This window comes from Mirounga leonina, unplaced genomic scaffold (genome assembly GCF_011800145.1).
Source record: "Mirounga leonina isolate KUSES-001 unplaced genomic scaffold, KU_Mleo_1.0 Mir_173, whole genome shotgun sequence".
Taxonomy (NCBI): domain Eukaryota; kingdom Metazoa; phylum Chordata; class Mammalia; order Carnivora; family Phocidae; genus Mirounga; species Mirounga leonina.
The window spans coordinates 8,434,482-8,460,603 of record NW_023270447.1 but is presented as its reverse complement, the minus strand read 5'-3'; the positions used below and the strand labels follow the sequence as shown (position 1 = coordinate 8,460,603).

The 26,122-nt window shown below is 34.4% G+C and overlaps 1 protein-coding gene across 1 annotated transcript in view; it reads right to left on the bottom strand.

Moving 5' to 3' along the window:
• The window catches only part of COL11A1 (collagen type XI alpha 1 chain), a 203,325-nt gene that overhangs the window by 47,278 nt on the left and 129,925 nt on the right, over nucleotides 1–26,122 (bottom strand). Inside the window, exons 37-41 of the mRNA XM_035020280.1 lie at nucleotides 23,601–23,654; nucleotides 20,571–20,678; nucleotides 20,085–20,174; nucleotides 19,774–19,827; nucleotides 3,908–4,015 (exon numbers count right to left, since the gene is read on the bottom strand). Coding sequence (XP_034876171.1) covers nucleotides 3,908–4,015; nucleotides 19,774–19,827; nucleotides 20,085–20,174; nucleotides 20,571–20,678; nucleotides 23,601–23,654 — 414 coding nt within the window. The remainder of the gene's footprint in view (nucleotides 1–3,907; nucleotides 4,016–19,773; nucleotides 19,828–20,084; nucleotides 20,175–20,570; nucleotides 20,679–23,600; nucleotides 23,655–26,122) is intronic.

The window sequence follows — 26,122 nt, the reverse complement described above, 5'->3', positions numbered from 1 at the left end:
TAGCAACATATCTATAAAACAAAGTTAACTTGTGAACTCTGATTTATTCATTTCCTAGATTCCATATGCTCTTGTCTTTCAAAACTAGCCCTAATTATCATTTAAGACATACCCTTGATGTCACCTTGGAGACTTTTTATTACCTTTAAATCAAATATTACAATATCTCACTCCTATTTATGCTTGTAAGATGTGCTGTGTTATTCATAGTGAATTTCATCATTTTAAACACATCAGCTGATTCAGATATTTTTCCTTAAATTTAGATTTCCTTTAGAGCCTAAACTCCAAAAATCGATTGTTTTATACAAGAGTATCCATAAATAAGACAGATTAATTCTTATCTGCCTTCATTATAGTACACATGATCTCTAGCCAAGAACCACCTGCTATTTATTTCTTCTGATTCTGTTCTGCGTGGAGTCAGGAAAAATCTTCCAACTGCTCTACACCACACTAAATTTAGATTCTTCATTTACAACTCTGCAAGATGACAAACTCTTCCTCCATTATGTATGCATCTCTCGGCCTTCAATCTACAGGACTATCAGAAACATCATCCATCTTTCCTTAAGCGGTCTTTATTTCATCCCTTCTACCCTTTCACTAATGTTAATAGCTGAATCTCAGCTTAAAATTTTGATAGAAGCAGCTACTCATCGCCATGTCCTATGTTTGACTTGGCATGATCTTGTATTTAGCCTATACCCTCAACTTGTATTATAATTCACCAAATCCATCCCTCCTTATTCAAAAGCCAATTTATGCATCTATTTTCTGGTTAAAAATCCATCCTTTTTAATGACAACTCTGGTCCACACACAAGATGATGTTGATGATGGTTCAGTGAAGACTTATTATCACAATTCTACAAAGTAATTTAGGACTATAATTTCATCTAACCCTCACAAAATATCGTGGATATCTTCTTTTTAGAGGCATTGGGGTGTTTAATAACTTAGCCAAAATCAGGAACTAAACAAATAATAGACCCGAATTCCCAGTCCAATTCTGATTGGCTGAAGCTGGCAGCTCTAGTTTACTCTGACACCCTTAACTTCTTTAATCTTCACTGATACTTTTCTCATATTGGTTAAGCAATAAATATATGTGTATCATCATAATAAGAGGAAGTGCATTCAATTCTGCTTGTACTTCTACCTACTGCCCCCGTATTTTTTAGCCACATGGCTTACTGGGGTTGCTCGACCTGTACCAATCCCATTCCTTTAATCACCAGCCTTCTTTTGAATCCCACTGTAATTACCCAGAGATCACAAATGCCCAACAGGCCAAGTCCCCATCTCTCTTTTTGCTTTTACACGGCTTTGAGTATTACTGATCTTTTACAATATTCAACAAGGAGACTCTTTACTCTCAGGCCTACATGATGGTGTGCCCTGGATATATTTTCTATCACTCATGGCTCTTTTTTTTTTTTTTTAGAGTTTTTATTTAAATTCCAGTTGGTTAACATACAGTGTAATATTAGTTTCAGGTGTACAATATAGTGATTCAACACTTCCATACATCACCCAGTGCTCATCATGACAAGTGCCCTCCTTAATCCCCATCACCTATTTAACCCATCCGCCCCCCACCTCCCCTCTGGTGACCATCAGTTTGTTCTCTGTAGTTAAAAGTCTGTTTCTTGGTCATGGGCTCTTTTACTCTCTCTCTCTCTTACTTGAGTCTTTCAAAACTCCCACGATTATGATTCCCCCTAAAGGAGAGTCCAAACCTTTATTCTCCTCCCTCAATAGTGCATAACATGGGAATTCAATAATATGCCTCCTAACATGGCTCTTACTCTAAGTAGCTCTCAGATTTACAATCCTGACACTGATTAATTTGGGGATAGAGATTAGGCCACAGTTATTGCCTTAAGTAAGTCATGTGGATATTCCTGGCGCTTGTTTTCCATTTTCTTCCTTCCAAGGAGGTAGATTGGTGGTTAAGTTAGCCAAGGACTTGCCTTCGACAGATCCCCCCATCTTATCTTTTTTTTTTTTTTTATGCAAGCCTTAGCCTACTAATAATTATATAACATTTTTATAACACAAGTTGCTCAGAGGAGTTAAGATCCCAAATTTATATTTGGATTTAGGAAGAAGTAAAAGACCGCACTTAACATATTAGCCAACATTTTCATCAGTTTTTGCTAAACCTCTGCATGGAGGTCTATGGGTACTTTCCCGTAACACTTGTATAACCATTTTACGCTACTATCCCTAAATAGACACCTTCTTCAAAAATACTAACTAATACAGTGCACTGCACTGAGTTGTTCTCAATAACTATTTGTTGAACAAAAGGAAAATAGAATGAACATCTTGGAATTTTTGTTGGTGGTGGGAATAATTGAGAGAGGACAAAAGGGCAGAGCATCTTTTTCCCCTTCTTAGTCATTGTATCATCAATCACCAATGAAACCCAAGCCCAGATCTCAGCTTTTACAAGGAAGGCCTTCTGTTAATAATGTCTCCTCTATTTTACAAAACTAATCTCTTATTATTACTTTCAGAACTTTTCCATATTTTTATCTTTGCTTCAATATTTTCCTTTTTTTCTTCATAAAACCAAGGTATTTAACCACTTTAAAACCCAGCATTTTAATATATCATCTTTACAAAATCCTTGACTTCTCTTATTAGTGTATTTTCAATTTGCATAAGAAGAAATGTATATCTTTTTATTCTGTATGCATTCTTCACTGTGTTGTGCCAAGACATGGGTACCCTGGATTTTTGAGTGAACTTCTAGGATAAGGCCTAAGTCTGTCTTTTCTATCCCTTTCTCAAGCACAACATACTATAAAAGTTCGTAGGAAGTTACACAGTTTGTAAGGGGGGGGGCAAAGAATGATTTTTTCGTACTTGTTAACATCTCAGAAAACAATGTCTACATTTTCAACATATTTACTAAGTTGGAAATATGTTGCTTTAAAAATTTTCTCAGCAAATAAAAGTGCATTTTTGTCACCAAAAAATCTATCTACAGTTGGTATGACCCCATTCTAATATTTCTGAAAGGTAGTAGATCACAGAGAACAAGCATTTTAACTTGGAAACAATATCACAAACAGTAGTGAGAGAAAAATGCATGGACAATGAAAGCAACTTGCTAAAACTAAAGTCTTAGTAATAAATTAGTTAGTTTTAAACTAGGTTATATATATTAAGACTTAAATATATACAAAAGTACTGAACTCCTATTTTTATGTATTATGGTCAACCATTTTATCCACCTTTATTGAATGAGTTTGTGTTTTAATCTTGGAGAATGAGAATTTTTTAAGAAAATTAATATGATTAAATAAAAAGCAGAAACAGAAACCGAGAAGAAATCTTGACAAAGAAACATAAGCCTAATGAATAGAATATAGCCCACAATCATTTAAAAATAAAGTTATTAAATCCAATAAATATAAGATAAAATAATTGGTTAGATATTTCCAATCTCATTCACTTTAGATCAAAACTCAAATTACATGAGGTGGGCAGCCACTTTCTGTGGGTTTCACTTACAGACTTTGGAAATACTGGATATGAAGTTGTAATACAAGAGGAGTGAAAAGTGCACACTTTCCTAATATAAAGCAGCAAAGTATAGTTTTAATCAAAACTCCAATTTTATGTTTTAAAAGGAGGAAAATCAGAAGCCTTTTACATTAATAATATCCAACTCCCTCACAGGTCTTAGAGTTTCATAAAGTGTGGGAAAATGTCATCTCATTTAATTGAATTTGAAATTTTCTCTATTATAAATATAAAAAGAAGTGTGTTTCTATGCCAGGCACATATGCAGAGAGAAGGCAGTGGAGTACGAAGAACTAATATCCTTGAATAAAAAGTAATAACTTGTGCAGAGTGGCAGTATAATATATTTTCTCCTTGAAATTACTTACAGGAGCACCTTTCTCTCCAGCTGGACCAGGAGGACCCTGGGGGCCTGGACGCCCTGGCAAACCAATTGGGCCAGCTGTACCTGCTGATCCACGTTCTCCTGGTGAGCCCTAATACATGGGGAAAAAAGTGTTTTGTCATTAGCGATGGGAAAAAGTGATACTGGCTTAAGAATCACTTATTTCATAGTGGAATCTTACAGTATAGTAAATAATGTAAAAGTCACTTTCAGACAAACGGGAGATCTCAAATAGGAACGGTTGTATTCATTATTTGAATGATTAATTTCTAGACCCAATATTAAGCACAGATATTGAAGTTAGGAAAATACTGATAAGATGAAAAATTTTAATTTGTAGATTTTCAATATTTTACAGATACCATTCTTTATTAAGTTTTCACAACTGTTCATAATGCTTTATAAAACATGAATCCAATAAATAACTTATATGATTTTCTCTCTGTATTATTATGGATTGGTAGAAAAATTTTCTAGACTAGTATTTCTCAAAGAGATTTCTGGGCTTCACCTCAAACGTGCTGAATCACAATTTCCAAGTCCTAAAAATGAGTTCAGAAATCGTCGCTGCTTTAGACTACGAATATAATTTTTTTTTTACAAAATAAAGTTTGATAATCATTATCCCAGAGTTTGGACTTTTTCCCAGAAAATAAGTCCTTAAATTTATCTTGGAGTCTGACAGGGATCATTGGGTTTTATTACAGACATTGGCAATATAATTCATATGATTAGATATGTCCAACTGAGTTTCAAAGAAGATGCCATATATTTTCAACTAATTTGCTATAAAAAATACCTAATATGTAATATTAAAAAAAATAACAGTGTGGATACTGCCTTCATATTAATTCCATCTATCAACAATTTGAGAAATCATTATTTAAAGAAAGAATAAAAGAAATGAAAACACATTTACTAAGTCACATAAAGCTCAAGTATAACCTATTTACTATTTCCAATTTTATTTAATAAAAAAATAACAAGAATCTTGTCTTTGAATTAGATTCCTAGATGGGTGGTTAAGTTACAATTTATCATTTTCTTTCATGATTGAACTAAATCTGAAATATTAGAAAATAGGATTATTAATAGTCCTCCTTAATAAGATATTTAGATAACATCTTCAAAACTCATAGAAGAAATGACATAAAAGCTGGAAAATACAATACCTTAACTCTTATTTTCTAAAAGTATACTTCCCATATAATTGGAAATCTTTTTGTTATTCAAATATGAATTAATGACTTTACTCTAATTTATATTTTATGAGGTAGATAACCAATTACGTATAAACACAAGAACAGTGATAATAATGATAACAATTTGTATTGACATAGTGCTTGACAATATACAAATCCATTTTACATTCATTTTGTCATTTTATTACTACAAACATTCCATAGAGTTGATAGTGCAGTTGTAGCCCATCAGTTGCAAAGGTGAGAAACCTGTAGCTCATAATCATGTAGCTAGTCAAAAGAGACTCTGATCTTGGGCTCCTCCAAGTGCTTTCTCTACAAAGCCACCCACTGTTTCTCTCAAATGGAGACATCAATGACTCCCAGGGGCTCTTTAATCAGAATATCTTTAAATTTAATTTTATTGAAATATTCATTGATTACAAAAGATTACAAAAATATTTACTACTCAATTCCCTGATATTATTTTTCTGGCTAAATTCACAAGGTACATAGAATAGTTGTTTATTTATCTAGGTATCTGAATGCTAACACAATTAAAATGAATTAAGAGAGTACAGATTCCAGACTATTGGTAATAATTTAAGAGCGACACTAGAAAAAGTGATTTTCTATTTCATTTTTTAAAATTTTTATTGTTATGTTAATCACCATACACTACATCACCAGTTTTAGATGTAGTGCTCCATGATTCATTGTTTGTGTATAACACCCAGTGCTCCACGCAGAACGTGCCCTCTTTGTTTTGTTTTGCAACCACTGTTATACTTTTTAAAATCTTAGGATATCTTAAACTTAGGATATAGAATTTGGAGAAACTTTACTAAAAATATGGCTAAAGAAATCATGAAATTTAAACTTAATATAAACAGAAGTGGCATTTTTGCACTGTAATAAGTAGATACTTAAAAACAAACCTAGGAATTGTTCCTCATGTTGCATAATAATTAACCAAGAACTGTGTAAAAATTAAATTTTTACCAATTACATATTTCAAATACTAAAGAACAAAGGAAAATTGCAGTTAGTATTTTTTTAGATAATAAACATCTACTCTCTGTCAAAATGTTTTTTGAAACCTAATCAAATATTTTTATGGAAAAAAAGTCAACCACAAGTGGTGTAAGTGTTAACAAGGTAAAGACTTTGGATGAATGATTTCGGAAGACAGTGCAGAAGAGAAAACTACGAGTAGAGTCCTCTAAGTGTTTTTGCATTCAAGAGGTACTGCCCTAAAAGTGAAAGGAATGTAAAGATTTGTCTCTATTTATTAGAGAGAGGGAGGTCAGAAGGGAAGCCTGGAGGTTGAGGTTGAGGGCAAGGAGGAAGGGGGGAGAGAGAGGTAGGGAAAAGGAAGGAGGAGCAGAGAGACAGAAGGAGAGGAGGAGGAGAACAAGAGGAATAAGAACAAGGACCCTGAAATTGAGAGAAACGCAAATGTGTTTCCTGAATTACAAAGAGAGGAAGAAAAACTTCAAAAAAGAAAGCACTTTTTTTTTGTAATAGAAAAATATCAACAGAAGACTGTATACAATGTGACATCCCTAAAGATAAATCTCTACTTATCTGAAAAACTGGTGCATACATGATTGCATTACATTTCTATTTTAACATTTTACTTGTGAAATCTCAGAAAAGGATTACTACCCATTAGTGTTATCAAATCTAAACTAAAGCATCCAATTTAAGTGCTGAGATATTTTATTTGTAATTGACTATACAAAAGAGATGCAATTTTGATTTGTCAGACCATGGAAATTTTTCTCTTTAATTCTGTGTTACATTTAAACCCCAACTGTTGGAAGACTACATGAGGAAGATGTCACATTAGACTGTGTTGAGGTCAACAGCTATGAGACTGGAATGATAAAAGGGGAGATTCACTAGGAAGCTGAAATGTATATTAAAAAAACTTATTATTTTCCCATTATCAAGCCTATTAAACAATTATTGTGCTAAATACTCTGAGCATGAAATATAATTTAATTCCAATACAGTTTGTCTATTTTTCAGATAAAGGCCATAAGGATTTGATGTGCCATGATTTATACAAAGATTTTTTTTCTAAGTACTGAGTATTTCATAAATAAAAGGTGAGGGAAAAAAAGAATCCCTGATTGTTTGTACCACTATAATTCATACATATTGTGCTAAATTTTAATAAGTGGGAGAAACACAGCCATTTAAGACTACTTCTCCCAGAATGAGCTCATATTTGTTGAATACCCTCTAAAATAAGAAAACGTTCATTAAAAAAATAAATAAATAAAATAAAATAAGAAAACGTAAAAGAATTTATGGCAATAGTTATGTCCTTTGTCCAAAGAGTCATTCTCTGTTATTGATATCGTTCATTTAAACTTCGTTAAACAGTTCATTAGAATCTTTCCTTTTTGTCACTGTTTCTTACAAGTTTATTTTTAATTTTGAACAACAAAGAATTGTTTTCAGTTTTGAGAACTATTTAACACATGTGTGGGGCTTTTTCATTATGTTCCACCTGTAGTTTTAGAAGCTAACTCTTCTTTCTTTTTTTATTTGAAGCAAGATTCTTAAATTTTCTTTTTTTTAATTTTATTTATTATGTTATGTTAGTTATCATACATTACATCATTAGTTTTTGATGTAGTGTTCCATGATTATTTGTTTGCATATAACACCCAGTGCTCCATTCAATACGTGCCCTCTTTACTACCCATCACCAGGCTAACCCATCCCCCCACCCCCCTCCCCTCTAGAACCCTCAGTTTGTTTCTCAGAGGCCATAATCTCTCATGGTTCGTCTCCCCCTCCGATTTCCCATCCTTCATTTTTCCCTCCCTACTATCTTTTTTTTTTTTTTTTAACATACAATGTACTATGTTTCAGAGGTCTGTGATTCATCAGTCTTATACAATTCACAGCGCTCACATACCCTCCCCAATGTCCATCACCTAGCCACCCCATCCCTCCCACCCCCCACCACTCCAGCAACCCTCAGTTTGTTTCCTGTAACTCTTCTTTCTTATGTACAGAACTCGAAACTGTTTGGGTTAATGCTTCTTTTTGAGAATATATTTATCCTTGATCTTCTCCCCACAATACTCATATATACAAACTTGGAATTTTTTTTTTTTTACTTTTTATTTTAGTATGTAATGTGCAAGTTATTTTCTCCTAATACAGCACATCTTTCATTGTTCCTCTAATACAATATACCTGCTGTTATCTCTCAGTGGTTGGTCAGTCTTATATTCTACCTTGGGAGGTCTTTGGTCTTTTCCTGTACTATTAAACTTCTAGCCATTCTTTAGGCCCAAGGTAACAACCATCTTTTCTAAAAGTTATATTATTCTAAGAATTTAAAGCGTGAGACATCCTTCTAAATATTCCTTACACAACTTACCATAGTATGCTAGGTTTTCTACCACTATTTTCTGAAGAAATTAATGTAGCATTTGGCCTGAATTGTGTCCTGTAAATATCTCCATGATTTCTTCATTGATACTTCCAAAGCATAGAATATTTACTATATGCATCAAATAATTATAAATAACATTAATAAATACAATAACATGATAATAGAATTAGAGATATGCACTGGTCTTTCTACAAAATGTCTGAACATGATAGATACGTTAAAAAATTTAGGATCTAGGGCACCTGGTTGGCTCAGTTGGTTAAGCGACTGCCTTCGGCTCAGGTCATGATCCTGGAGTCCCTGGATTGAGTTCCGCATCGGGCTTCCTGCTCCGCGGGGAGTCTGCTTCTCCCTCTGACCCTCCCCCCTCTCATGTGCTCTCTCTCATTCTCTCTCAAATAAATAAATAAAATCTTTAAAAAAAAATTTAGGATCTAAATGTATTCATGTGTAGTCAATAGAAATTTCCCAAATTTGCAGGAGAAAGAGCATTATTTGAATATATTTCCCTAGAAAATGTGGTATAAAAATTAAGAGAAATATATATTTCCTTAGCTGGATACATTATGCCTGACAAGTTATATGAAAATAACTAATGGCCTTTGCTTAAGAAAAGAATGCTTATTAATTTTCTAGCAAAGTATGTTTAATATTTAAAATTAATCAAATAAAATGTTCATGTATATCAAGTAGAGAAAGAATGCTGATTTGAATCAATGACAATGTTTAAAGTTTGTAGATATTACATGCTATTTTTTATGGCAAAGCTTAACTATTTTAATTACTCCCTTGGAGCATTCATAAAATTAAATTTCAGATTGCCATCTTACTTGTGGAACGTGCATTAAAATTAACAATAAAAACATATTACTTTCCTGCAGTTAAAATATTGCTTATGATCTTGTCACAGCTCATTAACTTTAAAACAGTGGATGAAAACAATAAGAAGAGACATTTTGGATGTATATTTGTGCCTTAAAGTATAACTGTGATTTCTTTTCCATTAGTTATTTCAAACATTCTGTAAGTCTAGATTTTTAATAACAGCATGCTCTGCAATGATTTTGTTTTATACTTCTATAAATGAAAAGTGAAAATCTCTGATGATACATACCTATTAAGCAAATGATCTTACAAACATGCAAATCTTTTAAAAATATTCCCAAGCCAACTTTTAAAAGAATAAGCCTTATGAGTCCTTTAGTTACCAAATGAACCACTGGAGAAATCTCATTAAAAAAAATAAAAATTTAAACCCCGTATTAAAAAAAGAACCCATTTGCACATTCTACAAAAAATATAGTTAGAATCTACTTTCTTGTGACACTGACTGGGAATACAAAATATATTATGGTAGGTAGCAGCCCTTGAGAGTCTCATGGTGCACATGCACTTTTTTTTCCATAAAGGGTAGACATATATAGTGATAGAAAGTATTGCATAGCTCTATAACTGGCTATAGTAAAGAGCAGAGGGCTTTATGATGGTCAGATAAATAAACATTTACATTTAAAACAAATACATTTGCGGTTACACATAGATTAAATGGATAATGATCAGCTCCACAAAGGTAGGAGTTTTGCTTATTTTTTTCATTGACTTCCAGAACTTTGAGTAGTTACTCGAACATAGTAGACCCTAAGTAAATAAACGTGTCCGTAGTATGTGAGTATGTGTGATCTTTCCCTTTCCGGCACTGGAACCACTAACATTCCCATCTTGAGCAAACTGACTAACCACTCAAAGGCTCCCATTTCTCACCAATAAAATGGGGACAGAAATCGTCTGTCCCCAGGTTTTTGTGATGTTTAATGTGGTGATAGCTCTCAAGTTCTTTGAGCAATGTCTGTCTTAAAAGTATGAATGCAACAGATCTTAAGAGAACCGTACATGGACATCTACATATTTCAAAAATAGATATGCAATTTCAAATGAGTGTAGAAGTAAAATTTTATAGAAGAGAAAACTAAGATCCAGAAGTTAAAATGGTGTATCTAAGGTTATACTGTTAAAAGAAGGGTAGAGAGTTTTCCACAAAATGATATCTTCAATCCTAATTTAAACTGTTGGTATACTCATCTTTTACACCAATGACGAATATTTTACACATCAGAAGTGCCTAACTGGAAAGAACTCACAGAAAAAAGGCTAAAAACTATAGAAATACCATTTTCCCACCCCGTGATTTAAATAGCAATGGGGACATGGCAAGTTAAACATTTTCCAAAGGCACTCAGCAGGTTGTCTTTTTGTTTTTTTTTCTTTGCTGTGCAAAAGCAGAGACAATAGTACATGCTGACTTGAACGAATTACAATGACCATGATATCATAAAATATTGCTTTATTTGTTTATTCTGCTATTTTAATACTAAATATTAGCCACTACAGGTCACGTGTTTTCAACTGAAAGGTAGACACATAGCTGCTTTTAAAAGGGAGAAATTTGCATTTCTCTCTATAGTTAAGTAACTATATTAACTTTATGTTAACTTAATCCTCTTCTAGCCCCTTCCTCTAAACTTTACAGTGAAGATACAAGAGGGAATAGTATCAGTTTATGTTCTTGGAGCAAAGAGAACGGTGTGATTATTTCTTTAACCCTTCACACACAGGAGAGCACCCAGATGAGTATTTCCTGTTATTTTCACTGGATGTTTCATATTCTGAGGAGCATTTGTAAAGTAAATGAAAGTGGTAAACAGAGAAATCATCTCATCAACATTCAGTTAAAAGCAGCCCACTAGAGAGTTTTATAGAAGAGAAAACTAAGATCCAGCTTATATGGTAGATCTGAAGTCATACTGTTAAAAGAAGGGTGGAGATTTTTTCCACCCTTTTTGTATTTAGAAGCATAAACACAAATTTTTACAAACAAGAGCTATTCAAGTAGGAGGAAAGAAAATCTGCCCTTTCTTTTAAAGACAACTTGACCTTCAGGACAAAACAAATCGAGGAAATTCACACTCCCCAGATTACATGTATTTTAGATCATACAAGCCAAAAAGTCAGGAAAATAACAAGCATTACCAGAATTTAAAGCATAAATACTGAATGATCAAGTCCAAAACCTGTAATATCTCAATCTTTGGTCATTGATCCCCACCATCTCTGTACTTTGCTCATTCCTGGTTGGATGTCATAATAGGTTACCTGGATTCCAACAGAGAAAATGTGCTCTATCTTAAAAAATATCGTATATGATGAATTAATCAGGAGGTTTAACCCTGCTTAGAATATATCTATTTCCTGGATCAAGGACTAGGTAAAAGCCAGTGAAAAGAAGGTTCTCTGGAATAGGGCATAAAAACAAAATTAGAAAAAAACAGGAATTATGATAGGAGAGACCTATAAACTCCTAAGAAAAAAATGACAAGAAAAAATAATAGCACATAAAGAGGAAAAAAGAGTCAGAATGATCAGGATATAGTCATGAAATAGAAGTCATAGGAAAGGCGTAAAGTATGTATGGCACAATTTTGAAATCTTGGACATTTACCTTTTAGAAGCTAGATGTCTGGCCCCCTCTCATACATTTTCTCCTTATCAACTCCTACCACTCTCAAAGGAAAAAATGTGGTTGTAAGAAAAGAGGTTGTAAGGAAAAGAAGGTGTCTTTCCTAAATGTACCATTCTATTTTAATCTCCTTATTTTTAGAGAAAGAACTATTGGCAAGAAGATGGTTCCATGCCAGAAAAAATATACAGAGAAGAGATTATTTAGGGAATGCATTTTCCTTGATTTTGTTTGGTGCAAACGTAGGTGGTAGGTACAATCTGAGAATTTGCTTGCATAATATGTATATATATAGTGTGTGTTTACGTAAATACAAAACGTTTACTCAAGTTTATGTTCAACATGTGAGAAAAATGCTTCACTGCCTCCCTTTCTTCTTTTCAGTCCTTTGTTGCTTTCTGCTTTGCGTGTGTGCATCGAGACATCCATTTAGTGAGTAAACCCCCTGAGATCAGAAAACATGCCTGTGCCTTGATTGGCATCTATTACCAGCTCTTGTGTACAACACCATGCATACAGTGAGCACTTGGTTTTTGCCAAACTTTAAAAGCCCAAAGACACAGCACCCTGTTGGGATCATTTTGTTTGCCTTCAGTGGGAGCACGAAAAACGGTTTCTTAATACACAATCACTTCAAGTAGCACAACCTTTAGAAAACTTGCTTTCATTGATAACACTGATTTTTATTTATAGCTATAATTAGAACATTAAAAAAATCATTGTTCCCATCTCGTCTTCTTTGTGCTGTAATTTAATATATAACGTATTATTTATTATGTTATTTTATCTATTTCATATCTGTCTTCTTCAGTATACCATAAGTTCTTTTTAGGAAATATCTGTTTAATGAATCTATTTAACTTGAGCTTAATAGACTGGTATATTCAGATATTTATTTAATTACAGTATTTCTGTAAGAAAAGATTTTAGCAGCTTACAGGGAAGACATAAAAATATAAGATAATATAAATAAAAAATAGACAAAAAAAGGATTAGACAAGAAAAATAGATAAGCAAGTAACTTTTTATTGGCAAAAGATAGAAGCAATAATATTAGTAATCTAAAAATGTATACAATAGATCAAGGTTTTTCCCAACTTCAGGCCATGATCTACTCATGGGTTGTGAAATCAATTTAATGGGTCCTGTCCAGAACTTTAAAAAATAATTATAATAAGATATAATAGATAATATTAAAGTATAGCACATCTATTTTTGATAGAATTGAATTCAGAAAGTTACAAAAACAGTCATAAAGCAAAACAGTTATTTTTTATTGGATCTCATTTTTAAATCCATGATTTTTGTAAGTCAAAGTCAAAAGAGAATTTGGTTTCACAATTCATAACAGTTAAAAGTAAAAAAAAAAAAAAAAAAAAAAAAAAAAACCTAGCTAGCTGCTCAAGAAATTACAAAGATTTCTACAGCTATGATTAGTAAGAGATTTCTTCTAAGGATATTCATAGCAAGGGCTGAGCATCAAGCAATCTCCCATATCCTCAAATAGATCCTTTTTGGTTGGTATAACACCACATATCATAGTTCCTCCAAACATAAGCCAGTGACATCTCAGCTGGACCTAGCAGAGTTTCAGTAAGCCCACTTCTGTAGGATGTCATAGCAATGTGACAGAGCTAGCCCGAAGTACACATCTGACTAAATGGATTATGAATAAAGAGAATGGATGTCAAAAATATTTATAAATAAACAGATGGGCACAAGGATGGATGGATGACTATGAAATATTATATTTTGCTTTGTATGGATCAGAATATGTAAAAAATAGTGTATAAGGTACATAATTGTGACATGAACAAACTTTAAAAATCTCACTGTAAGCAAAAACTGTTAATTGATAAAAGCCCTACATAGGGCTTTTAGTTTTAGTTCATCAATATCCTGTGCAATGAGGGAATTTATTTCTCTAGTAATCCAGAAACACACAGCACACCTAGGCTCCTTGAAAATTGCATTCTAGGATTAAGCAGCTGAAGATTCAATAGTGTACTGAAAAACATCTATAGTCATTAAGGATTCAACCTGTACATCTGTTTAAGCAGTTTGAACTTTCATTCATTTAAATGAAGCTATGGTTATAAGAACCACATATAGGAATACTAAAGCCAGTTAGCCATGATATTAACTCCTATAACTCTCTTCCTTTTGAAAAAATATTGTTCACAGTACTAGAGAAGGATTAAGAGGACTTGGGAAAATGCAACTGAGAGAGAGGGGGGTAAAGAAGTAGAGAGATTGAGAGAGGGAGAGGTAGGGAGAGAGAGGGAGAGGAAGAACAATTAAGCAGATTTTGCAGAGTGAGAGGTATACATATTTGGAAATGAGTTTGTGTAATGTGTTATCATGACTTTTTGTCTCCAAGGACTATGAACTCGGGTCAGTTGTTTACTTTCTCTAAGCCCCAGATCCTTTGCCTTTAAAAATGGAACCTCACACCAGTCAGAATGGCTAAAATTAACAAGTCAGGAAATGACAGATGTTCACGGGGATGCAGAGAAAGGGTAACCCTCCTACACTGTTGGTGGGAATGCAAGCTGGTGCAGCCACTCTGGAAAACATTATGGAGGTTCCTCAAAAAGTTGAAAATAGAGCTACCATATGATCCCCAAAGATACAAAAGTAGGGATCCAAAAGGGTATGTGCACCCCGATGTTTATAGCAGCAATGTCCACAATAGCCAAACTGTGGAAAGAGCCAAGATGTCCATCGACAGATGAATGGATAAAGAAGATGTGGTATATATATACAATGGAATATTATGCAGCCATCAAAAGGAGTGAGATCTTGCCATTTGCAACGACATGGATGGAACTGGAGGGTATTATGCTGAGCGAAATAAGTCAAACAGAGAAAGACATGTATCATATGACCTCACTGATAAGAGGAATTCTTAATCTCAGGAAACAAACTGAGGGTTGCTGGAGTGGGGGGTGGGGTGGGAGGGATGGGGTGACTGGGTGATAGACACTGGGGAGGGTATGTGCTCTGGTAAGCGCTGTGAATTGTGCAAGACTGTTGAATCTCGGATCTGTACCTCTGAAACAAATAATGCAATATATGTTAAGAAAAAAGAAAAAGAAGAAGATAGCAGGAGGGGAAGAATGAAGGGGGGAAATCAGAGGGGTAGACAAACCATGAGAGACGATGGACTCTGAAAAACAAACTGAGGGTTCTAAAGGGGAGGGGGATGGGAGGATGGGTTAGCCTGGTGATGGGTATTGAGGAGGGCACGTTCTGCATGGAGCACTGGGTGTTATGTACAAACAATGAATCATGGAACACTACATCTAAAACTAATGATGTAATGTATGGGGATTAACATAACAATAAAAAAATTTTAAAAAATTTAAAAAAAAAGAAAAAAAATGGAATGATAATCTCTATTGGGTCAGGCAGCCAAGAATCAAATCAAATAAAGATTATAAAGTTCCTAGCATTAAGAGTTGAAAGAATAAACACTTCTAACATTACTTCATCTCCCTTTTCTATTTCCTTTACCTTTCACATTCTTTATTCACATTCTTTCTGCAGAGAATCCATCACTTACATATTTTTGCTTTAATATGAATAACCAAAACCTTCATCCCTCTCTGTTCTTAAGAATTTCAGTCCTGCACTTACCATGACTTGGTCAATATCTCAAAGGCAAAGTTAATATAGATGGATATAAACTCAGACCCATCTACTATAGAATCAAGAAGTTTTGCAGGGTATTTTTGTATACCTTTATCCCTTATGACTTAGAATTTCATTGTCTCTCACCAAGTGACCAGATATATGCCTCTGATATTTTGACGTCACTCTTTGATCAACACAGCAAAATAGAGCTTATCTTTCTGGCCAAAGAAGTCACCACTCCTTGTGTTTACTATCAATTGCAAGGTAACACCATACAAAGTCTTGAAGCTCAAAAGATAAAAATTAACATGAACAAATTTTCTGAGTAAGTTATGGTTTACATCTAGAAAATCAACAGTTTTTCTTTTAATCTTTTCATTTGGAATAAAACTTTTTCCAATCAAATTTCACATGTACACAATTGCTTTAGATGGAGTAAACCAAGGTTTGTTTAAAACTTGTTACCAGGGGTGCCTGAGTGGCTCAGTCAGTTAAGCATCTGACTCTTGATTTTGGATCAGGTCATGATCTCAGGGTTGTGAGACAGAGCCCCGTGGGGGGCTCCACATTGGATGTGGAGCCTGCTTAAGATTCTTTCTCTCTCCCTTACCCTCTACCCCCCTAAAAAAAAAAGATAAAAAACTTGATACAAAGTATAAGTCATCACCATATACCTCTTTACTATAATTTATAGCAATTAAAGCAATAGCACAAGAAACTAACACATATGAATGATGTCTTTGTTTCTTTTGCATCAGCTTTGAGGAGATTCAATTGGTTGATGCATACAGAATTGGATATGTGAATTTATTATAAGAAAGGGTGTTAGTTCAAAATAAATGAACTCACAAACCTCTGTGGAATTCAAAAGCCTCTGTGGAGCATTTCTATTAGCAAAGTAGGAAAGCCTTTTAAAATCTCTTGTGACTGCTGAGAGGTTTTGGGTTTCCATGTGAGAGTGTTTTGTCTTTGTTGTTGTTGATCCTGACCAGGTAAAATTGCTCCAGGCATGGAAGGCGTCACTAAACTGTCATTCTCACAAGGACACAAGCTTGAGGTCATCACTCAGCTTTCATCTTTCCTCACTGCCCACATCCAATCTTAGTAATAAATCCTCCTATCCTGCCTTCCTCGTGTTTGTTACATCTGCACTGTTCTTTGACTTCTTACTGGCCTTATCACTGGCTCACTCATATCATGACATTGATAACTGAGCTTTTATGCTCATCGAGTCTCTCCCATTTCTGTTATATATTACACACTAATAATGACATTTTCCCTAAAATTAATTTTTACTCCAGGGCGCCTGGGTGGCTGAGTTGGTTAAGCGACTGCCTTCGGCTCAGGTCATGATCCTGGAGTCCCGGGATCGAGTCCCGCATCGGGCTCCCTGCTCGGCAGGGAGTCTGCTTCTCCTCTGCCCCTCCCCCCTCTCATGTGCTCTCTCTCATTCTCTCTCTCGCAAATAAATAAATAAAATCTTAAATATAAAATTAAATTAAATTAAATTAAATTAAATTAAATTAATTTTTACTCCAAAAGACTGTATTTCATTTTTTTTCTCCACTTGCTCCCAAAACTTCAAATCTTCAAATTACTTCAACTTACCATTTTAGAACTTCAATAATCATATACCATTCATATATCTGCTTTAGCTTTAAATTATGTAAATACATAGCAGAGTGCCTGGATCCTAGCGAGAATTTATCAAATTTTAGTCCTTTTCCCAATGTACTCCACTTTGGTAAAATCAGATATTCTCTAATACCTTATTTTTTTTCTTGCTCTTAAATCATCTTGAAATCTTCTGCCCTCTGTGAAGCCACCTCCTGCAAGGCTTTTTTTCTGCTTTCTCTTCTTTTCCTCCCGCCCTTGCAGAATTCATATTTATGGTTTGTATGCCATTAGGCATTTAATCATTGACTGTCTAATAGTGTTGCTTAGTGTTTGGTGTGTTTCTTTTTGAAATGGTTTATCTTAAAGTCACTTAAAGGGATATATTCCATGGAACTTAATTGTGTATGGGGAGGTAAATAGCAATTGCCAAATAAATCGTGTTGAAGCCAACTAAATAAATATTAGATTTTCATATCATACATAAAATGCAATTCTACATTTGGCCAGATAATGGTTGATTACCATTCTGTTAAAGTATACCTCCTGTATATACTATGCACCCTACAAATACACAGATATTAACCATTCCAAACACCTGGGATAGCATTATTTGATTGGGCCCTAAAGAATAACTTCAATGTAATCCTTATAGTCATGACTCAGGTTTCACAGATATAATAATTGGATCTTAAAATATATATACATATTCCTAAAATAAAATCACTTTAGATCCTGAAGATCCGATTAAATGAATTGCATTGTGCTGAATGATTTGAAGATTCTATGCTCAAATAAAAACTTCTGTTGTATTCAGCTGTTGTTTCTGCTAGTGCTACCAGCACTAACTTACGAGGATATTATTAAATGTTCTACATAATTTTATGCATATAGAAGGTCAAATATATTACGGAGATGCTTAGTTTTCCTTTTAAAAAATCTTTACCGTGTGTCCATACCTACCTTAATCATTGTAACATGACATTTATGTGATTTGCAGATTAAATATGTTAATCAATCTGCCAAAGGTTATAATGCCATGTTCTCAGTATTAGTTATGTTATATACACTTAACTCCAATATCAGGCTTTCTGATAATTCAAATAGGTAGATTTGGAAGGATTACTGTGTGTCAGCACTGCGCCTTGATGTACTAAAATAACACAAAAACTCACAGTCTACTGAGAGAGACAACCAATTATACTCCAATGTAATTTCTAAAATACAAACCATAACAAAGAGCACTAAAGGTGAAAAAATTTCACCAATAAATGAAATGGAGGCAAACTGTCCAGAGATGACTTTATAGAGATTTAACATTTCAGCCTCATCTTTTTGGGCGAGTAGAATTTTTGTCAAGTAGAGAAAGGGAAAATGGGGTTTCCTGGAAAAGGGGAAAAGTAAATCGTATTCTCTCTGCAAAGTATAGAAGATCGTGGCAGTTTGAGAAGCAAGAAGTTCAGTGCATGAAATTGGGTAGAACTAGAGGGAGTCAACATGGCAAATAAAACAGGCTATGGTGAATGGGACCAAGCTGTGAAGATGACTCATTGGTCATTATAAGGAGTGTGTTTCTGAAGGCAGCATGGGACCATGAGCTGCAGAAAAGTAGAGGGAGGGCATAGTTAAAGATGTACACCTGTAATTCTCAAACCAGTGGGCAAAACTGAAGAGGCTAAGTAAATGGAGTCAGGGACATGAGTTAAGACACTACTGAGCAAGGAGAGACAGGAGAGTCTGAACAAAGGTGAGAGCAGTGGTGATCAAGAAAGGGGGACAAATTAAAGAAACATTTTGGGGGGACTAATATGATGTCAACATTTTGTATAAGGAAGTTGAAAGAGGATTTAAAGCCACTTTCAGGTTTTCGGCTTGGTGAAATAAGATGGAGAATAAGATGAGGCCACTAAAGTTGGCAGTTTGGCTGTTATTGGTAACCTTTTGGAGTACAGGTGAGAACAAAGGTAAACTCGTGGGCACAAATGAAGGCTGTAGTCAACTGCTTTCAGAGGGATTGATCTATATCTCAAAAAAGGAAAAGGTAAAGTAAAAATCTGATATTTGCTCATTTGCCCATTATTTCATAAGGTTACATTAACTAAGTAAAGCAATCTGGATATAACACATACATGAATGCTTTTCCAGCTTAGGAGAGTTTTGTAAAAGCATTGACAAAATTCAAATCTCATCAAGTACTCACAATAAGACAAATTATGATTTATTTCCATGGGTATTTAAGAAGCAAGCTAGCTCCTTTTACCTCCTGACAGCAACGGTGGAGTAAATATTTCCAGTCGTCTAAACTCCTCTGTTTCTGCACTCATTAGTGCATGCAATTAGTAGAAACCAGACATTGACTGATTTGATTGACGTGTGTTTATTTTCTCTCCTACACACCGTGGGATCACAGCATGAGAGTAATGAAAGAAGAGCTATAATTTGCAACCACGGGTAGCATGGCTATTTATTATAATCATACTTACAACTGGACCCGGTGGGCCCTGGGGACCTTCCCCTCCTTTCAGTCCAGGTGCACCCTGGGAAATGAGAATAAAAACAATGAAAATGAATCAATGTGACTTGAATATAAATAGGAGATGTATGATTGATAAAACGAAGAAGGTAAGAAGTGTTTTAGACACAAATATACATTTCTATATATATTATGATAATCAATGCTTATGCTTATGCATCTCCCCTTAATTACTTATGAGTCTCTATTTAGTTAACTCCTAAGAAAAATACTTCTGATAAGCAATCTCATTTACATGCTTTATCTATATGCTGATTATACCTGAGCTCCAGGAAGACCTCTTTCACCTGGGAAACCACGTAGTCCTGCTGGCCCGTCTTTCCCTGAGATACCTTGAGGACCTGGGTCACCCTAAAGAACATAATACACATCAATCATAGAGAGTAATTTCTACATGTTTCTATACGCAAAGCTGTTATTGTCTCTAACCTGTAAGTAAAACCTAAATGTCATTCAATAATGAGAATATTGTGTGGAATTCCATATACATTAAAATGAACTGACCACTACCTATATTTAAAAACTGTGTATAAATGGATGGCTTTATGGTCAATGGAGCTAACTGGTCTTAAGTTATCATTCAGTCACACCTTGAAGAACAATAAGCTGAATATTTTACCGGTGTATCTTTCTGATCCATTTAAATACTGTGCTAACATGTAGAGACTCTATGAACAAATGACGAGAAGCTACAGTGAAAAGTAAATGGATGCTTTCAGCCAAGAAGTTTCCTCAAGCGTGTCATACCTTTGCACCTTCTTTTCCTGCAGCACCGGGAAGACCTTGCTCACCAGGAGGTCCTGGAGGGCCAGGATGTCCTCGTTCACCTATGGGACCAGTCTCGCCAGTTGGTCCCTAAAATGGATCAGCAAAACCTCATTAGATTGCTCTTTTACTTTTGGTAAGGATAACATAAATCCCAAAGAAGTAGTACTCCCTTTCACAGAAGGTTATCATTCTCATTTATTTCCATGCTGTCCTACAAAACAGAAAAGCAGCATATCTGGAGGAGTCTGAAAAGAGTAAGTGTCATCCTTGGTTAAGACCTGACTTAGGTAAATTCAAAGAGCTATTTTCTTTGTTCAATGCCAGAAGTGCTTCAGAGTGAGGCCAAAGTATTGTTAAAAACTGCGGTTTTTAACTAGTTTCATCCCATTCCCTCTTTTTATATAAGATGTCAAATGCGGTTAGGAGTAAAAGAGGCATTGGTACCACATTGGTAGCTACTCAATGAATCACTGCTTGATAATAAGCCTCGGTCCCCTGGAACCCAAACAACCAAAGCAGATCTCCTTGGAATTTCCAAGACTGGAGACCTCTCTGTAGTTAGAACCTATATGCATTTGACAAAGTCTAGGGAATGTAGCAGGGAGATCCCGCAGGCCTGGAGTTTGGGCTGGCAGTTCCTCCCGGCCAAAGACTGTAACAAATAGCCCGCTGCCTTAAATTGCTACAAATGCCAAAGTGAAAAATGTCGGGTCATTTATGTGTCCCCTGAGTGGTGCTGTTCTGTGGTGCTCAAGTTTAATGAGCTTTCAAGTGTAAATAGAGAATGGTGGCCAGTTGCTCTCTATCTGCACTTAGAATAAAGCAAAATGAAGGATTTAAGTTAAAGACATATAAAGGGAAAGTTTCCAGATGCTAAAGTTGTTAAACAGTGGAATGTGTTGTTGAAGTTGCTTATGCATCATCATTCCATGTTATTTCTCTAAAAATGCAACAGATTCTTAGCCTCTGGTCTTGCATAAAGAACGTAGCTGCCTCATATTTCAGTGTAAATTCCTAGGTTTAAATTCTTTTAATTATATGTTGCTGAAAGTCCCCAATTAAGGTACAAACATTCCCCCAAAAAGGAATTTTTCTTGAATGTCTGATCACTGGAATTCCAGTAGTAAGCAAGGTAAAATTGATCTAATTTAATGGCTCTATCCCCATTGAGACAAAAATGAGTGAGGATTCACATGACTACAAAAAAAAAGGAGTGAATATCAAATATCACAATCAATATTGTCCCTATTAAATCTATTTTCCTATTAAACTTCTTTTGTCTGAACATGAAAATTAGGTTACTGAAATCAGGAATTGGATTTTCTCTCTTAAAAGAACCAATAAAGAAAACTAACTCAATGGAAATGCATCCTCAGTAAAATACCTGATACTTTAACAACAACAACAGCAAAGATCTCAGAAGCCAGATGTCTACATTAGGCAGAGAAGAATTTTCAAAAGGGGTAAAGTCCTCAAATATTCAGTTGAGTCCCTTGAATAACATTCTAGTTGGACTTTAATGCCATTTCTATTCATGGATATTGAATGTAATAGGAATCATTCTTTAAGTTATATTTTTTCACAGAAAATTGCCATGAAGTTGCTTGAGATGAAAAAAATAAGGGTAGCTAATTCTTGAGGGAGTATTTTTTTAATCAAAACAGGTAAGCCGTTAGGAATTTTTCAGCATGGAGGCACCTGGGTGGCTGAGTCGGTTAAGCAACCGACTCTAGATTTTGGCTCACGTCCTGATTTCGGGGTCATGAGATCTAGCCCCACATGGGGCTCCATGCTCAGCGCAGAGTCTGCTTGAGATTCTCTCTCTCCCTCTCCCTCTCCCTATGCCACTACCCTCACTCGCATGCACGTTCTCTCTCTAAATAAATACATAAAATCTTAAAAAAAAAGAGTTCTTCAGCACACACACACAAAAAATATGCCAAAAAAAAAAAAATCATGCATACTACATTTTTCTTTTATAAAAGAGTAAACAGTATTTCCCTTGGTTCAGGATTCATCTCTGGAATTAAATGATTAACCACTCCAAGAATTTATTTTTGCCTTTGTCACACATATTCCTCGAAAGAAGATGCAGTTTTTTGTTTCTCTGCTTATATGTGTGTTTAGATGTGCAGGTTTGTGTGTTTGTGTTTGTGGGTGTATGTGAGTTACAAAGTCTTAAGAACCAATTATAGTCTGAGAAAAAACTATTTAAAGCAATTAAATAATTAAAACACTTAATTCAACTGCTCCTGCTCTTTTGCTATGATTTGTTATTAGCAGGGGTAAAATTCCAGCTGAGTAAACTAAATTTGTTCTTTCCATTCAATGCCACTTTTCCAGAATAAATATTTTCTATTCTCACAAATTATTCTATAATTCAGTATACTGCATCCATTTTTGAGACTCTTTTCTGCCACCTATGTTGAAAAAGCTATCTGTCATTGTCATTATTTAGACATATTCAAACTAGTATTTTATCATTGATGGAAATCATTTTTATAAAGACAAAAATCTTAAGAAACATGCAATATACTATAAATATTACAATTTAAGGAAAAAAATCTGTGTTCAAAGCTTTATATTATATTTCTAACATATTATACATCTAAATCTAATTTATACTCAGAAATCTGAAGTTATTTTGTAATTTGAAATCCGAGGAAAAGATGATGGCCAACTTTTCTAATAAAGAATTTTGGTGGTTTTCGCAGATAGTACTGTGGTCAGTCTTTCACGTTAACTTCATTGTGAATTTTCTGACTTGATTTTCATTATTTGTTTTATTCTCATTTATTTATGCAGCCAACTGAAAAATCTCTTCAGCTAAGTAATAGTTTGCTGCAGTTTATTTGAGTTAGGCCAGTTGCATTTATTTAAATGTGATGTAAAATCTAAAATACATCACTTTGAATCATAATAAAATGGGCAGATTTTATACAGCATAGAAAAGATGAAAATATAAACAGGAAAATAAATTTATTAGAGAAATAAAGTAAAAGGACATACCTGTGGTCCAACGACACCCCCTGGCCCAGGGGGGCCAGTCTTGCCTTGAAATCCCTAAGGAAAGAAAGCATAATCTGTTAAAGCTATTCATGACAAAAGTATAAATTAAAATTTGGTAATATAACTCACATTAAAACAAAGTCACTTTTTGGCTAAAAATACTTATTTTTAAAATTTATTTTATTTTATTGTTTTTCTTTATTTATTTTGGGGGGTGAGCAGAGGAAGAGGGAGAGAGAGAGAGAAGCCCAAGCATGAGCTGAGCATGGAGCCAGACATAGGGCCCAATCTCACAACCCTGAGATCAGGACCTGAGCCAAAATCAAGTCAGATGCTTAACTGACTGAGCCACCCAGGCACCCCTAAAAATACTTATTTTAAAATGCTTAAATATGAGTTATTATATTCCAGTTTTCTTTAAAATTCTAAATTTACCATCCTCACTATTTCACATTATAGTCCAATGATTACTTTCAATAAACTTAAAAAAGGAAAGAAGATAATGGGATGAAGATGGAGGGAAAACGTATTCTGAAACAATAATGAGAATTTTAACATAGCAATGTTTATGGATAAAATAAATGATGATTTAGACATTCTTGAAACAGTCCACTGGTTCTATATACAGAGATAAATCTATGGGCTGTGATATTAATGCATTTTCCTTTCCTGCATTCCAACATAAAACAAGAACAGAATCAAAACAAAATAAAAACAAAAATAAAACAGGATGTAGAGTACATTTATAAAAAGAACACTGGGCATGATTAGTAATCATTTCAGCATTTTATCAGTATTCTTTCTTAAAATCCCCGAAAATACAGTTACAAATGTACCTTGTAAATAATGCAGCCATTAAGATAAAATCTGGGAGATGTAAGCAGCAGGTAGTCACTAGACAAAGCTTTGAGCGTATATTTTGGTGTCTATATTTCTCTAGACTCGTGGGTTATTCATTCCATATGACTGTTTTATGATTGGCAAATTTCTTTCTCATGTAAGTTGACTTACATTTAACAGTTGGAGTAGTAGCTTCAAAATACGGGGAGAAAAACCTTCAGAACTGAATTAAAGCAAATAGCGTTTGCAAAAGTATTCACGGCAACATGAGACTGGAAATAATAAGATTGAAAAGCAAAGGGCAGACACTGTAGTCCTGTGTTTGTATTGCAACCTTCCAGATAACTGATGAAATTATTTATAATAACAAAATTTTATAAGTAGAAAAAAAGGAAAAGAACCTGTAATTATAATAACTTTAATTGACATTTCAAGGAAAGAAAACAGATTCTTTTTATTTTTTAATTTTTTTACATTTTTTTATTTTATTATGTTATGTTAATCGCCATACATTACATCCTTAGTCCCTGATGTAGTGTTCCATGATTCATTGCCTGCGCACAACACACAGTGCTCCATGCAGTACGTGCCCTCTTTAATACCCATCACCAGGCTAACCCATCCCCCCATCCTCCTCCCTTCTAGAACCCTCAGTTTGTTTCTCAGAGTCCATAGTCTCTCATGGTTCGTCTCCCCCTCCTATTCCCCCCCTTTATTGATTCCTTCTATTTTTTAAAATCCATTAATTCTTAAGATCAGCAGGGTTTGTCTTGAGATACCACTTTTAATAGCAAAACATTTATTTGCTGGGTGGCTCAGTCAGCTAAGCATCTGCCTTAGGCTCAGGTCATGATTTGGGGTCTTGGGATCGAGTCCCGCATTGGGCTCCCTGCTCGGGCAGAAGCCTGCTTCTCCCTCTCCCTCTACCTGACACTCCCCCTGCTTGTTCTCTCTTTGTGTCAAATAAATAAAATACATACATACATACATACATACATAAAATCTTTAAAAAAATCTTAAAAAAATACCAAAACAAATTAATACAAGGGAAATATATCATAGAATATGTTTTACATTCTAGCCATGCTGATTTTCTAACCTTTCTCTGCATAGCCATACTCCACATAGTTTCAAAGTCTATTCCCTCTGTCTGGATTACCCTTCTCCCAATTTCTGATCACTAAGTTTGACATGAAGATATAAATGCAATACTGAACTTGAAAAAAAAAATTAAAGTCTTACAAGGTTTTTTTTTTTTTCTCAGTAACTGTGAGAGCAAGAACAACACACAAGAAATGACTATAATAATAATTAATGAAAATCAACTGATTAAAAATCAATGCTTAATTAGGAAATTCTGTGAAAAATGTGGAAAGAGAAACCTTGGGTGCTATCACATTTGAGTAGGTGACTGATTTGGGAGGAGGTGGAGGACAGCCTGTTTTTATGTCTGCTCCTTTAATACATTCAGAGTATTTGCAAATACCCAATAAATGTGACACAAATAAACCATGTACAAGAAAATTTTATAGTTCACAATGGAGTGTGCTTGTTCAATATTGTCATATAATAAGACTATACTTGCCATTTAATTTTAGAATAACAAGTTAAATTATGTTTTTCAAAGTCCCTGAAAACGGAGATCACTTTGCTACGCTGGGTCTGCTCTAAGACCCAATAAA